General features: G+C 43.1%; 1 protein-coding gene across 1 annotated transcript; it reads right to left on the minus strand.

The window, feature by feature from the left end:
- Nucleotides 1–1,183: 1,183 nt before the first annotated feature.
- On the minus strand, nucleotides 1,184–11,160 carry Ndufaf7 (NADH:ubiquinone oxidoreductase complex assembly factor 7). The gene is made up of 10 exons (XM_038318976.1): nucleotides 11,096–11,160; nucleotides 10,666–10,829; nucleotides 9,406–9,486; nucleotides 8,455–8,565; nucleotides 7,259–7,472; nucleotides 6,075–6,133; nucleotides 5,511–5,621; nucleotides 3,145–3,288; nucleotides 1,958–2,131; nucleotides 1,184–1,470 (listed from the first exon to the last, which is right to left on the minus strand). Exons 1-10 carry the CDS (start codon nucleotides 11,130–11,132, stop codon nucleotides 1,255–1,257), a joined length of 1,311 nt encoding a protein of 436 aa, XP_038174904.1. The 5' UTR covers nucleotides 11,133–11,160; the 3' UTR covers nucleotides 1,184–1,254.
- Between the last annotated feature and the right edge of the window lie 27 nt (nucleotides 11,161–11,187).

Consider the following 11,187-nt stretch of genomic DNA (forward strand, 5'->3'; position numbering starts at 1 on the left):
GCAATGGAGAGAAACATGCCCGCTATCAGCCTCCACATGTAGTGCCCAGAATGTGAGCCCAGGTGCCTACTAGACCGTAGGTGCTGCGGCTGAAGTGTGCATACACCACACACACCAGCTGAACAAAGCCTCACCCATTCTGTCTTAATAGACTAAGATGCAGAACGGGAACACCGTTCTCAGTTAAGCAGCAGGAATAAGTGACACACCACTGTATGGCTAATACTGCTGGACAGTGGTGGCGCACGCCTTTAATCCCAGCACTTGGGAGGCAGAGGCAGTGAGTTTGAGGCCAGCCTGGTCTACAAAGTGAGTTCCAAGACAACCAGGACTATTACACAGAGAAACTCTGTCTTGAAAAAAACAAACCAAACAAAAATGGCTAATACTGTTTCCCTCTGACCTTAGAGGGTTGTGCTACCGATAAATACTTCCCAAGAAAACTCATTTACAATATTAATATAAAAGTTCTATGGACCAAAATGATGACAACTTATTACAGAATTAAAATTTTACATTTATCTGAAAATACAGAATGAACTCAGCTTAGGAAGTTATTCCTGGATAGTCTATATTGCTCTTAAACTCTTATTTCAGAACAAATCAGAGCTGCTGCAGGTTTTTTTACTATGACATTTATTACTTCTTTAAAATCTTAGTATTAATCTGTACTAAAATCCACAGATTAAGCCTTCTGACACCTGCTTCCCCCTCAGCTCTTTTGCCCGTCATCCTCTCTCTGCACAGCACAGCACAGACACTAAGTCACACTAGCATGTTCATTTAATTCTCCCTCAGCAAAACCAGGATCAACACTAGAAGCTCTTGTGTCTGACTTTGTCCATTTATTAAACTTTAGAGATCTATCAGAATATATGGCTTTTCCCTCTGTAAAAAATAATATCCAGAGCTCTTGACTCAGACCGCTGGAGATAACTATTTACCTTACTTCCTGTTTCTGACACACCAACCTGTGCTCATGTATATTTTTAAAAAATAAATAGAAATATAGCAACTTGCTTCATTAAAGGAAATTTGATATCACAATAAACTACTTCACTAGGTTGCAAACAATTGTACCAAGAGTTAGTTATAACCTTGAACATTCAACCATTTTGATTGTATTTATGTAAAAGAGGCTATTTTTTTGACTGCAAAGAGATAGTTTGAACATTACACTACCTTCAATATACAAAATGAGTTTATTTTGATTTTTAAAGCACACTGAGGTATAAAAAGTCCAAGTTGAACTATTCACTGCCAAACAAGTTCATCAAACCCAGCTACAGATGATGTGGGGGTTTTTGACTGACGGGCATTCCTTTCTTGACTTGCACCATGAAGTCTCTGATGAGGTAGCAAGGCAAAGAAGTTGAATCTTTCTCCCATCTTCTGAGGGTTCATTAACATATCATACCCCCGAAGTAACTGCTGCTTCACAGATACCTCATCTGCTTTATCTAAAAGAACCTGGAGGGGAAAGGACTTTAACACAGGCCGCTGCAGAAAGACTCCCCCTGCCCCCACTCCCCCACCCCCCACCCCCACTCCCCCCCACCCCAACCCCCACCCCCCCTCCCCCCGCTGCAGCACTAACAGTGACTACAGTCCTCCAGCAGAGCAGGGCCCTGTGATCACGGGGTGCTTACATCTGTACATGTGACCCAGATGTACACACCTGCATCTTTAGCAGATGTCCCAGGTGATTTGCTCTGTAAGAACATCGAAGTGTCCTTGGAAAAGGAGTTACAAAACTATAAAATTCAGACCCATGAGCATGTTTCTCTTGGGAGCCTCAACCTCATATAGAAATGTAGCAAGCTGTGCCGCACCCCAGCTCTTCCTTCTGCAAAGGCTACACCGGGCTCTGCTCACTGCCGCAGCATGAAGCTGGTAGAGGGTCCTCTAAATAACTTTTTAAATGAAGATATTTAATGTTAGTGAGATAAACCATTACCTTCAGCCGGACATCAATGCCCATGTTTTTTAAAAATTTCTGTTGCTCTACTGGACCCAGAGAGGCTACTTTTCCCTGGGCCATTTTGCGCAGATAACTGAAGTCCACATCAGCTGTCAGGTCAGCTGTTCCAGGAGCAATTAAGACATCATGAAGCTGGTGTCCACAGAAGCCCTTGAATATAAAGAATAGTTTTGACTGTTCTGGTTATAATTATTGAGATTAAAGAAAGGATAGCATACTAATACTTTTTTACATTGTCAGTGTTAAAAAGTGTGGCCTAAATCTGTGGTTTAAACTCTAGGCAACGACATCCTCTCTCCGAACAAGGTGATACATGGAAAACCCAACGAATATACAGAGTTAGAATGTCTGAAGATGTTGCCCTTAACTTAAAGCTACTTAACATTCCCATTAATGCTGTGGCAAGATCCGGTCATCAGCACCTAGGCAGTAATTTACAAAACTTACCTGTCAATCACAGACTCCAAAGCACCTGAAAATATGGGCGTGTGCACCAGCTAGGCCTGCCCTACCGTGATCCTGGAGGGAGGCTAGAGATCATCAGTCTTACCAAGTTCTCCCAGCTAAGAATTGCCAACAATAATGGAGCTAGAAACAAAGAACCACTGATCTAGAAAATGAGCAACAGCCTTCAGGTCTACATACTCCTATGGAAGAATATTTAAACATTTTGTCATATTTAAAGAACATTTTTTAGAAAGAGTGTTTAGAAAGGATAAAATACATGAAAAAACAAAAAAAAAAGAAAATACATGGATAGAAAAACATGCTAAAATAGTTTGATTGCAATGTCTAAGTTAAATGTGCAAAACAACTTTTGTTATTTGGTTTTTGTGGTTTTTGTGTGTGTGTGTGTGTGTGTGTGTGTGTGTGTGTGTGTGTGTGTGTTTTAATGAAGGCAGGGATGAAACATTAACATGAAGAAAATCTTTCCCAAAATTTGTATTATTCCAATGTTTCCTGGAATATCCATATCCAGGCTCTCTCTACACTAAGGAAGAATGACTGTAAGATTGAGATTATGGGTAATTGTACCAGCATAATTAACATTCTAAAATGAACACAACTAAGTCAGACACCATGACGACCAAGCTAAGGCAGCCTTCTGTGAACTCAGGTCATCAATGAAGCGGTGCTCAAGCGCCCCCCTGTGTGATACGTACTCTGAAGGTGTCTGTCTTCGTCCCATCGTGACCGTAGTCCGCAATCAGGGCAGCGCCTCCAGTGAGTGCAATGCGCTGAGCCAGTTCCTGTATGATAATGCCAGCGTCGGGACAGACTTCTACATGGTCCCTTCTTTCATCGTGCTGGTGAAGGAATCACAGGGCGTCACTTGAGAGAACTGGTTTTCACTTTCAACAAGTTGAACATTTCTTAGTTATAATGACTTCAACGTGAATGTGATCTAGACAGTGTTTCACATGACATCCCTTTCATACAGAACACGGTTCTTTACATGTTGGACATTAAGTTTGTAGAATTTCAATATTTTATTTATTTGTTTGTTTGTTTGTTTGTTTTGAAGCAGGGTTTCTCTGTAGCTTTGGAGCCTGCCCTGGAGCTTGCTAGCTCTTGTAGACCAGGCTGGCCTCGAACTCACAGAGATCCACCCACCTCTGCCTCCAGAGTGCTGGGATTAAAGGCGTGTGCCACCACTACCCTATATTTTATATTTTTTTAAAAAGGCATATGTACTCTGAACCTCCCACATAGTCAAGTGCATTTTATTATAATAGCATTTCCCTATATTAGTATATGAAAACATAGTTCATTGGGCTATATGCATGCGGAGAGGCCAGCTAACATTAATAGTGACTCAAAAGATACTTTCAAAAGTACCATTTAGGGGCCAGGTGGCAATGGCACATGCCTTTAATCCCAGCACTCGGGAGGCAGTGGCAGGCGGATCTTTGTGAGTTCAATGCCAGCCTGGTCTACAAGAGCTAGTTCCAAGACAGGCTCCCAAGCTACAGATAAACCCTCTCTTGGAAAAAAAAAGTACAATTTATAAAAATCTGACTAAATCAGATTGAGCAACTATGCTGCCTTCCATGAAGGCAGAAAGCACTGCAGCGGTTCCCTGCTTCTACAGGCATCACTTTATGAACTAGCGACAGTCTTGTGAAATTTTGTTACCATCTTCACTAGGAAAGCCCACCATCCTTTACTCCCTGTGACACTGAGAACAAAGTAATGACCTACAGTGATGTCTCTGCCTGGGATGGGGCGGGCCCAAGAGATGTCCAGTCACAGACTTAGGGTCAGACCCCAGCAGTTCCTGCTGCCCAGTGGATGACAAGATTTCTGTCTGTGTTCTGATAAACAAACTCTGGGTCCATCATGGGGATTCAGTGAAATAAATGTTTAGCCCTAATGATATTAGGTAAGCCAGTGTAGCTACAAAAATCAAAGCCAGCCTCTTGAGACATCTGCCAGCAAGCCTGGGGTCACCTGCTGATTCCCATAGCTCCCCAGACTGATCTGCACCCCTGGCACCCTATGGCCCATTTAAGTGCAAGGAGATCCCAACCCTCTCTGAGTGCTAGTCAAGAACTGGGAGACTACTCCTAGGGACAGTGACTTCAGGGAGGAGGTGGCACTTTGGTGGCCTTATAAATAGGTTTGTCATTCAGGCAGAATTGCATGGAATAGGAAAAACTGCTCACAAGTGTTTGGTCTGGTGCTATAATTTACACTTTGTGAAAAAGCAAGTAGGTATGTTTTTTAAAACTTGTTTTGAAAACTGGGAAATTCTTAAGAGCAAGAAACCTTTTTCTGGGGTAGAGAAGCGGGAATAAAAAGGCACTGTGACACGCAGATATTCCTGAGGCTAACACGCTGTTTGGGGACCTTTAAACACAGCCCTAGGGCTGGAGGGATGGCTCAGCAGATAAGAGCACTGGGTGTTCTTTGAGAGAACCTTGGTTTGATTCCCAGCATCCACATGGCAGCTAACAACCACCTTTAATTCCAGTTCCAGGGGAACCGACACCCTAACACAGACATGCAGGGGAAACACCAATATATAGAATAAAACTATTTTTAAAAAGTTCCGCACCGTTCAAAGATAGAAAGCTCTGGGAATCCGTCCTTAAGGGCAACAGAAGGCAGCCATTAATCTGTCCACAGTGTGGGATCAAAGGTGTGTGGGGGTTCACGTGTGACCAAACAGCTGTGCTCTTGCCCAGTGATGACAGGAAATGTACCTACTGAGAGCATACAGAGCAGAACATGTTGCTCGGTGAATCGGCTGGCCTATAGCACACTGCCTTCAGATAAACAGGCGGATACACAGTGGCTCACATGGCGGCATGTGTCTTCAGAGGTACTTGGCTGAGTAAACACCCTGTCTTCCTCCACAGCAGTGAGATGACACACAGAGACAACTTCAGCCCATCCTCCTGACTCGAGGTCTGGACTGTCACTGTGACTGTACTACAAAGCATCTCACGTGCTGCCAGCGCTCCAGAGCACTGGGAAGAAGCTACAATGCCAGGAAAACAGGCCAGACTACTCTGCAGCGACATACCTGTATGAAGGCTTCTGCTGGGGTTGCACAAGGCGCCAGGACAAACCTCAGCTTATCAGACACCTGTGGGTCGATATCAATAAGCACTTCTCTCCATCCTTGTGGTGTTTTCTAAACAAAACGTAAAAATAAATATTTGCAAGCTCTTAAAACATCATGTCCTGAAGAAGCCGTAACAAGCAGAGCTGTAGAAAGCAAGCGGCATGGGGCTGCTCAGGAAGGCAACCTCCGCATGAGCAAGCAAGCGATCTGGCTAATGACTCCATTACGTGAGACACTCTCGGCCTTAGCAGTTGCCGTAGATGATGCTGAAAGACTTGCCCAAATAAACCTCAGTGACACAGTCATTCGCCACTGGATGTCCTCCTACGTCTTCATCCCAAACTAAGAGTTCAGAGTAATCTTCCCAGGAGAATAAAGATTCTGGGTGCTATTTCATTTTTGGCTCTCAGTCACTCATAGTCATGACAATCCACCTAATACTGACTTGAGCAAGCAGTGGGCCAGCGCCATCAGTTCACACACGGCTTTAGGGAATCATACACACAACTTTTCCACCAATACCTGAAATTTATGCACGGGAAGAACATCAAAAAACTCATGTGCGAGATAAAAGCTGTATCCTATTTAAAAATACAAGAAAAATTAGTGATTCAGCATTTCAAAACAATTCTAATGAACATTAACCATAAAAAAGACAGTGTCCAATTCTTCAGCACTGGAGCCTGGGATGCTTCTATACTATCCTCTATGGCAGTGGTTCTCGGCCTTTCTAATACTGTGTCCCTTTAATACAGTTCCTTGTGATGTGACCCCCAATCATAAAATTATTTTCTTTGCTACTCTGTAACTGTGATTTTGATACTGTTACGAATCATAATGTAAATGTCTGATACGCAGGATATCTGACATGCAACCCCTGTGAAAGGGTCGGTCAACCGCTAAGGGGTCAGGACCCAGAGGTTTCCAATGACCTGAGAACCGAAATACCCCATGATCCGCTAACTCTTCTTCACTAACTTCCTAAAAACAATGAGACTCAAATGTGCTAGTGGGAAAAGAATATGAGCCTCATATAGTATCTGAGAAAGCTAAGGCCAGAAACGGCTTTTGGTGTCGTGCTGGAGAGCTTACCTCCTTACTAGTTGTCAAAGACTAGTCTAGTACAGGGCATCTTATCCCCACACCTTGCTTGCCTTTGGGAAAGGAAAGGTTTCTCAGGAGATTAATGACGAAACCCATCCACTATCACTTTCTTCAGCCCGCTGCTTTCGGTCATTTCATCATCAGTACTATCCTAGCTAAAGGGACCTACTGCAAAGTACAGACATTTACATTTTTGTTTGGTTTGCTTCCTATAAAACAATATGAGGGCTGGAGAGATGGCTCAGTGGTTAAGAACATTGCCTGCCCTTCCAAAGGTCCCAAATTCAATTCCCAGGAGCCACATGGTGGCTCACAACCATCTGTAATAAGATCTGGCGCCCTCTCCTGGCCTGCAAGGATACATGCAGGTAGACACTATACATAATAAATAAATCTAAAAAAAAAAGGTATGGAATACACGGCTCCTTAATGCTCAGCAACCTTCTATTATAACGTCCTATGCTAGAAAAGGACGAGTCGGCTATTCACGATAAAGGAGGGGCTTGGAAGCACTAACGTTAGACCTCAGTTAAACGCTGTCAGCCATCACAGCTGCGAGGGGTCCTGAGCAACGCTCTGCCTCAAGTCAAGGTGAAGCTTACCTTTAGGGACGTCCTTCAGATCTCGGTACCAGGAGACTGGAATCCCAGACTTGCTGACACCTTTCATGTACACCAGGGAGTCAGCATCTCTCTCCAAAGGGAGCTTCTCCTCCGTCAGGGTCAGTGCTTGAATCTCACTTAACTTTGGGCTCACCTCTACTAGGTGGACTGAAATGTCACAGTTTTTTAGCACAGACCCAAGCTGACTGAACACCTAAGACAAAAAGAAAATACTGTCTTAGTTACTGTCCTATCGTGTGACAATAGCCAAGACAACTTGGAAAAGAAAGCATTAGCATCATGGCAGCAGGCAGACGTGGTACTGGAGCGGTGGCTTATATCTTATCCACAAGCTGGGGGCTGAGAGTGAGAATGGGCATGGTGGGGGCTTTGGAAACCTCACACCCCCAAGAGACACACCTGCTCTAACAAGCCACCTCCTTATCTTCCAAACAGTTCTGCCAACTAGTGGCAAAGCATTCAAATATATGAGCCTATGGGGGCCAACGCACCACACACGGGCAAACGCAATGTGTCACGTAGATGAATTTCTGACCGCTCACCATAAACATTTATTATATCACAAGAGTATTCACTGTTAGAGATGTAACCCTGACCCAAGTAATTCTCCAGCAACATTATTAGAACCATACATCATTTATATATAAAATAAACTGTACAACATGGCTTTTTAATAACAATTTACTATGAAAAATTACTAAAGATTTAGCAACCCCTCAATGTTTCCGATCAAAAAAAATTTAAATGTCCAAAGAAATAAAATGTCTGGGGACATGATGAAACTATCCTCAGAACTAAATTAAATGCATTGGTTACTTGACTGACCCTGAGATTAAAAAACATCTTCATTTTTTTTTTACTGTTGTAAACATACAGGGAAAAAAAAAAGAAAATACACACATCTTACCCATCTTCTAGCAACTCAGTATTGAAGGCATAAATGACAGCATCCAACCATTTTATATATTTAGCCTATATAACACCCCTCCGTTTTATAAGTTTACAGACAAAAATAAGTAATGAACCATCACGTTACTCTGACATTGTATTTTAGCTGACAAATATAAGATTTAGGAAGAAGGACTGAAAACCCAGAAGATCAGTTAAAATCCCAAATTCAGTCAAAAGCAGAAAGATTAATCTACATGACTTGGAAATGGTCTTTTACTACCTACCCTCAAAATGTCTCCAGTGAGGGTGCCCCGGCCTGGGCCCAGCTCCACCAGCTGGAAAGCACTACTTTTTCCAGAGCTCATCCATTCACTTACAAACCATACCCCTAGCAGCTATAACAAGAAAAAAAATTAGAGTCACAGCATAAAATTATACATAAATAAATAAAATTATACATAAATACGTATTTTATACAAAAAGCAAAGCATTTGGAAATAATTCTATGTATGGTATTAGACAGGCATAGATACATACAGATACACACACAGGAACTTCACTGGGATTGCCAGGGCATGCACAGCAGAGGAAGCTTACTCTAAGAGCAAATGTTAAGCCCATCTCATACAAAAGGCCCCATGGCGCAGAGAAGCAATCACTTACAGAAAGATAATAGCGTTTAAAAACCAAAGAACACAGGAACTACAATTGTGCCATTTCTTCCTCCTCTCATGACTGACATTATTACACTACCCTTAGCTGTAATCAGTGTCTTTCAAACCTAGATTCTGCTTCTCTTTATGCACAATTTCCGATTTTTAAGTCATCAAAGGTACTTTGGGGGAAACAAATGAACCGTGGTTTTGTTACGTACAAGGAGACCCCTGTAGGCAGGAAGTGCCAGCGATCATTTTGGGTTTGGTTTTTGGTTTTTGTTTTGTTTTGCTCTCTCCTTATTCCAATCTTATATTTTATATGGTTCTCCTCAAACTTTTTCTATCTTCCTTCATATTTTTCCATTTTTTTACATATGATCTGGGTTTCCCAAATGTCCTCTCCACCATTCCCTCTAAAAATGTGAACTATCTGATGAATCACACACATACACACACACACACACACACACATACACACACACAAACATGCCATAAAACACTGTTACAGACTAGCAGAGCCTGGTCTGCTCTCAGTGTTTATGGCATTCATTGCTTTCACGGTCACATGTTGGGCATTACCTCCCCAAAGATCTGACTTATTTCAGGTGAGGTTATGAAGTCTCCTTTTTCTCCTAGCATATCATGATGCACATAATATCCCTGGGTAAGAAGAGGAAATGGAAAAGATTAATTTTCAAACAAGGCTTTCAACACTACTCCTCCAAAATATATAATGCAATATATAAAATATAAAATATATAATGCAATATATATAATGCAATATATAAAATATAAAATATATGATGCAATAGTGACATAACTATTTCCCAAGGAAGGTGTCTCTTCTGAAATAACCGAAAGACAGTCTTCACCCACGTTTTACATGGTAGTAGTCATTTTGCAAAACTCACAGAAAAACAATCACTCCTCAAGAAGGGCTGGAGCCATGCAATGTCCTTCTCTACCATCCCTGCCCTCTCCCGGCTCCCACAGCCCAACAAGGGAAGACTAATCACCTCTGCAGCCTCCTCTCCCAAGTTAGTCTTGCCTGTGGGTGATACTCTGTTTCATGTGAAAATCGGTGTGTGTGTGTGTGTGTGTGTGTGTGTGTGTGTGAGAGAGAGAGAGAGAGAGAGAGAGAGAGAGAGACAGAGAGAGAGATCCATCCAATTATATACCAGTGACTTAGGTACTTTTTATATAATTAATGTATCTCAATAAAAAAAAAAACCTGGCCTTGCTTGTCTACTTCCATGTCAAGGCAGTCCCATTTCTTCCCTTTTTCGTCCTCCTGGCATCCTTATCAATTCAGTCTACTCACATACATCTCCACTGACTGCCAACCCAAAACTAAATCCAGTGCTTTCTTTATATGTTACTTTGATTAGGTTTAATTATTTGAGAAGATCATGTCTTACTATCTTCATATGGCAAGTTTAACCATAACACTTAACTTTCAAGAAAGACTCACTTGTAGCCAGGCAGGGGTAAATGACCTAGAATCCCAGCACTCAGAAGAGAAAACATAAAGACCCCGCAAGTTCAAGGCCAGCCTCACACAGACAGTGCTCCCTTCCGGCAGTGAAATGCACAGCACTGTTAGAAAATCATCTTTCCTTTAACTCATGAAATTCCGACCACATTCTGTCGCACCTAACCACTGCAGAAATTTGCCCTGACCTCTCGATTGGCACTGCCCTTGAATTAACGCAGCCTGATCAACTGAGATTAAACTACATCACAAGGACTTCGGAGATTGCTCATCCTCTGCCAGCTCTCGGGACCTTTCGGGTTCCTGTGTCTACACACCCTTCGCGGCTCGCGCTCCCCTGTGTTTACCTTGGCTGGGTTGGTCAAAACCTCCTTCATGTACTCTGCCACAGTGATGGGACCTGTAGACTTTATTTTATACATAAGATGCCGCAGCATCGGCGTCACCTGGTGACTTTCTGCCGGCTCATTCCCGGAGCTGAAGAATTTCCCTCTCCAAATACAGGGAATGCCTGAAAAGCACGGTTAAGCACCCGCATTAGAAATCTCCGTTTCATTTACACGCCCAAGCTTGCAAGAGCTTGCAAGGCAGACTGTTTGTTACTAACGTTGCCCCAATGTCAGAACCCGATGCACGGAGCCCACGACTACCCCACCGCCAAGCCTCTCCGTGGACCGCCTTCCGGCCCCAGCTCCAGGCCCAGAAAACAACCAAGGATCCAAGGAGCCGCGACACGCGGTTTCCATGGAAACGGGAGTCTGCGGTGAGGACTCTTACCCGCGCGGGCCACTCCGCGTCTCACCAAAGCATTCATCCCCAACCACGTCGGGGCCAGCTCCGCCCTGGAGGCGGAGAAAAAGGGTATTTCC

The sequence above is a fragment of the Arvicola amphibius genome, chromosome 2, assembly GCF_903992535.2.
Source record: "Arvicola amphibius chromosome 2, mArvAmp1.2, whole genome shotgun sequence".
In the NCBI taxonomy this organism is placed as follows: domain Eukaryota; kingdom Metazoa; phylum Chordata; class Mammalia; order Rodentia; family Cricetidae; genus Arvicola; species Arvicola amphibius.

What these genes read in the sequence shown, in the direction of transcription:
- Ndufaf7 (XM_038318976.1), bottom strand. Translation starts at nt 11,132, where the DNA reads ATGAATGCTTTGGTGAGACGCGGAGTGGCCCGCGCGG. An exon ending in TCACTGGAGACATTTTGAGG is followed by an intron (nt 7,473 to 8,454) that starts GTAGGTAGTAAA and finishes TTTTTGTCTTAG; the next exon opens with GTGTTCAGTCAGCTTGGGTC. An exon ending in GCATTGATGTCCGGCTGAAG is followed by an intron (nt 1,471 to 1,957) that starts GTAATGGTTTAT and finishes TTTCCCCTCCAG; the next exon opens with GTTCTTTTAGATAAAGCAGA.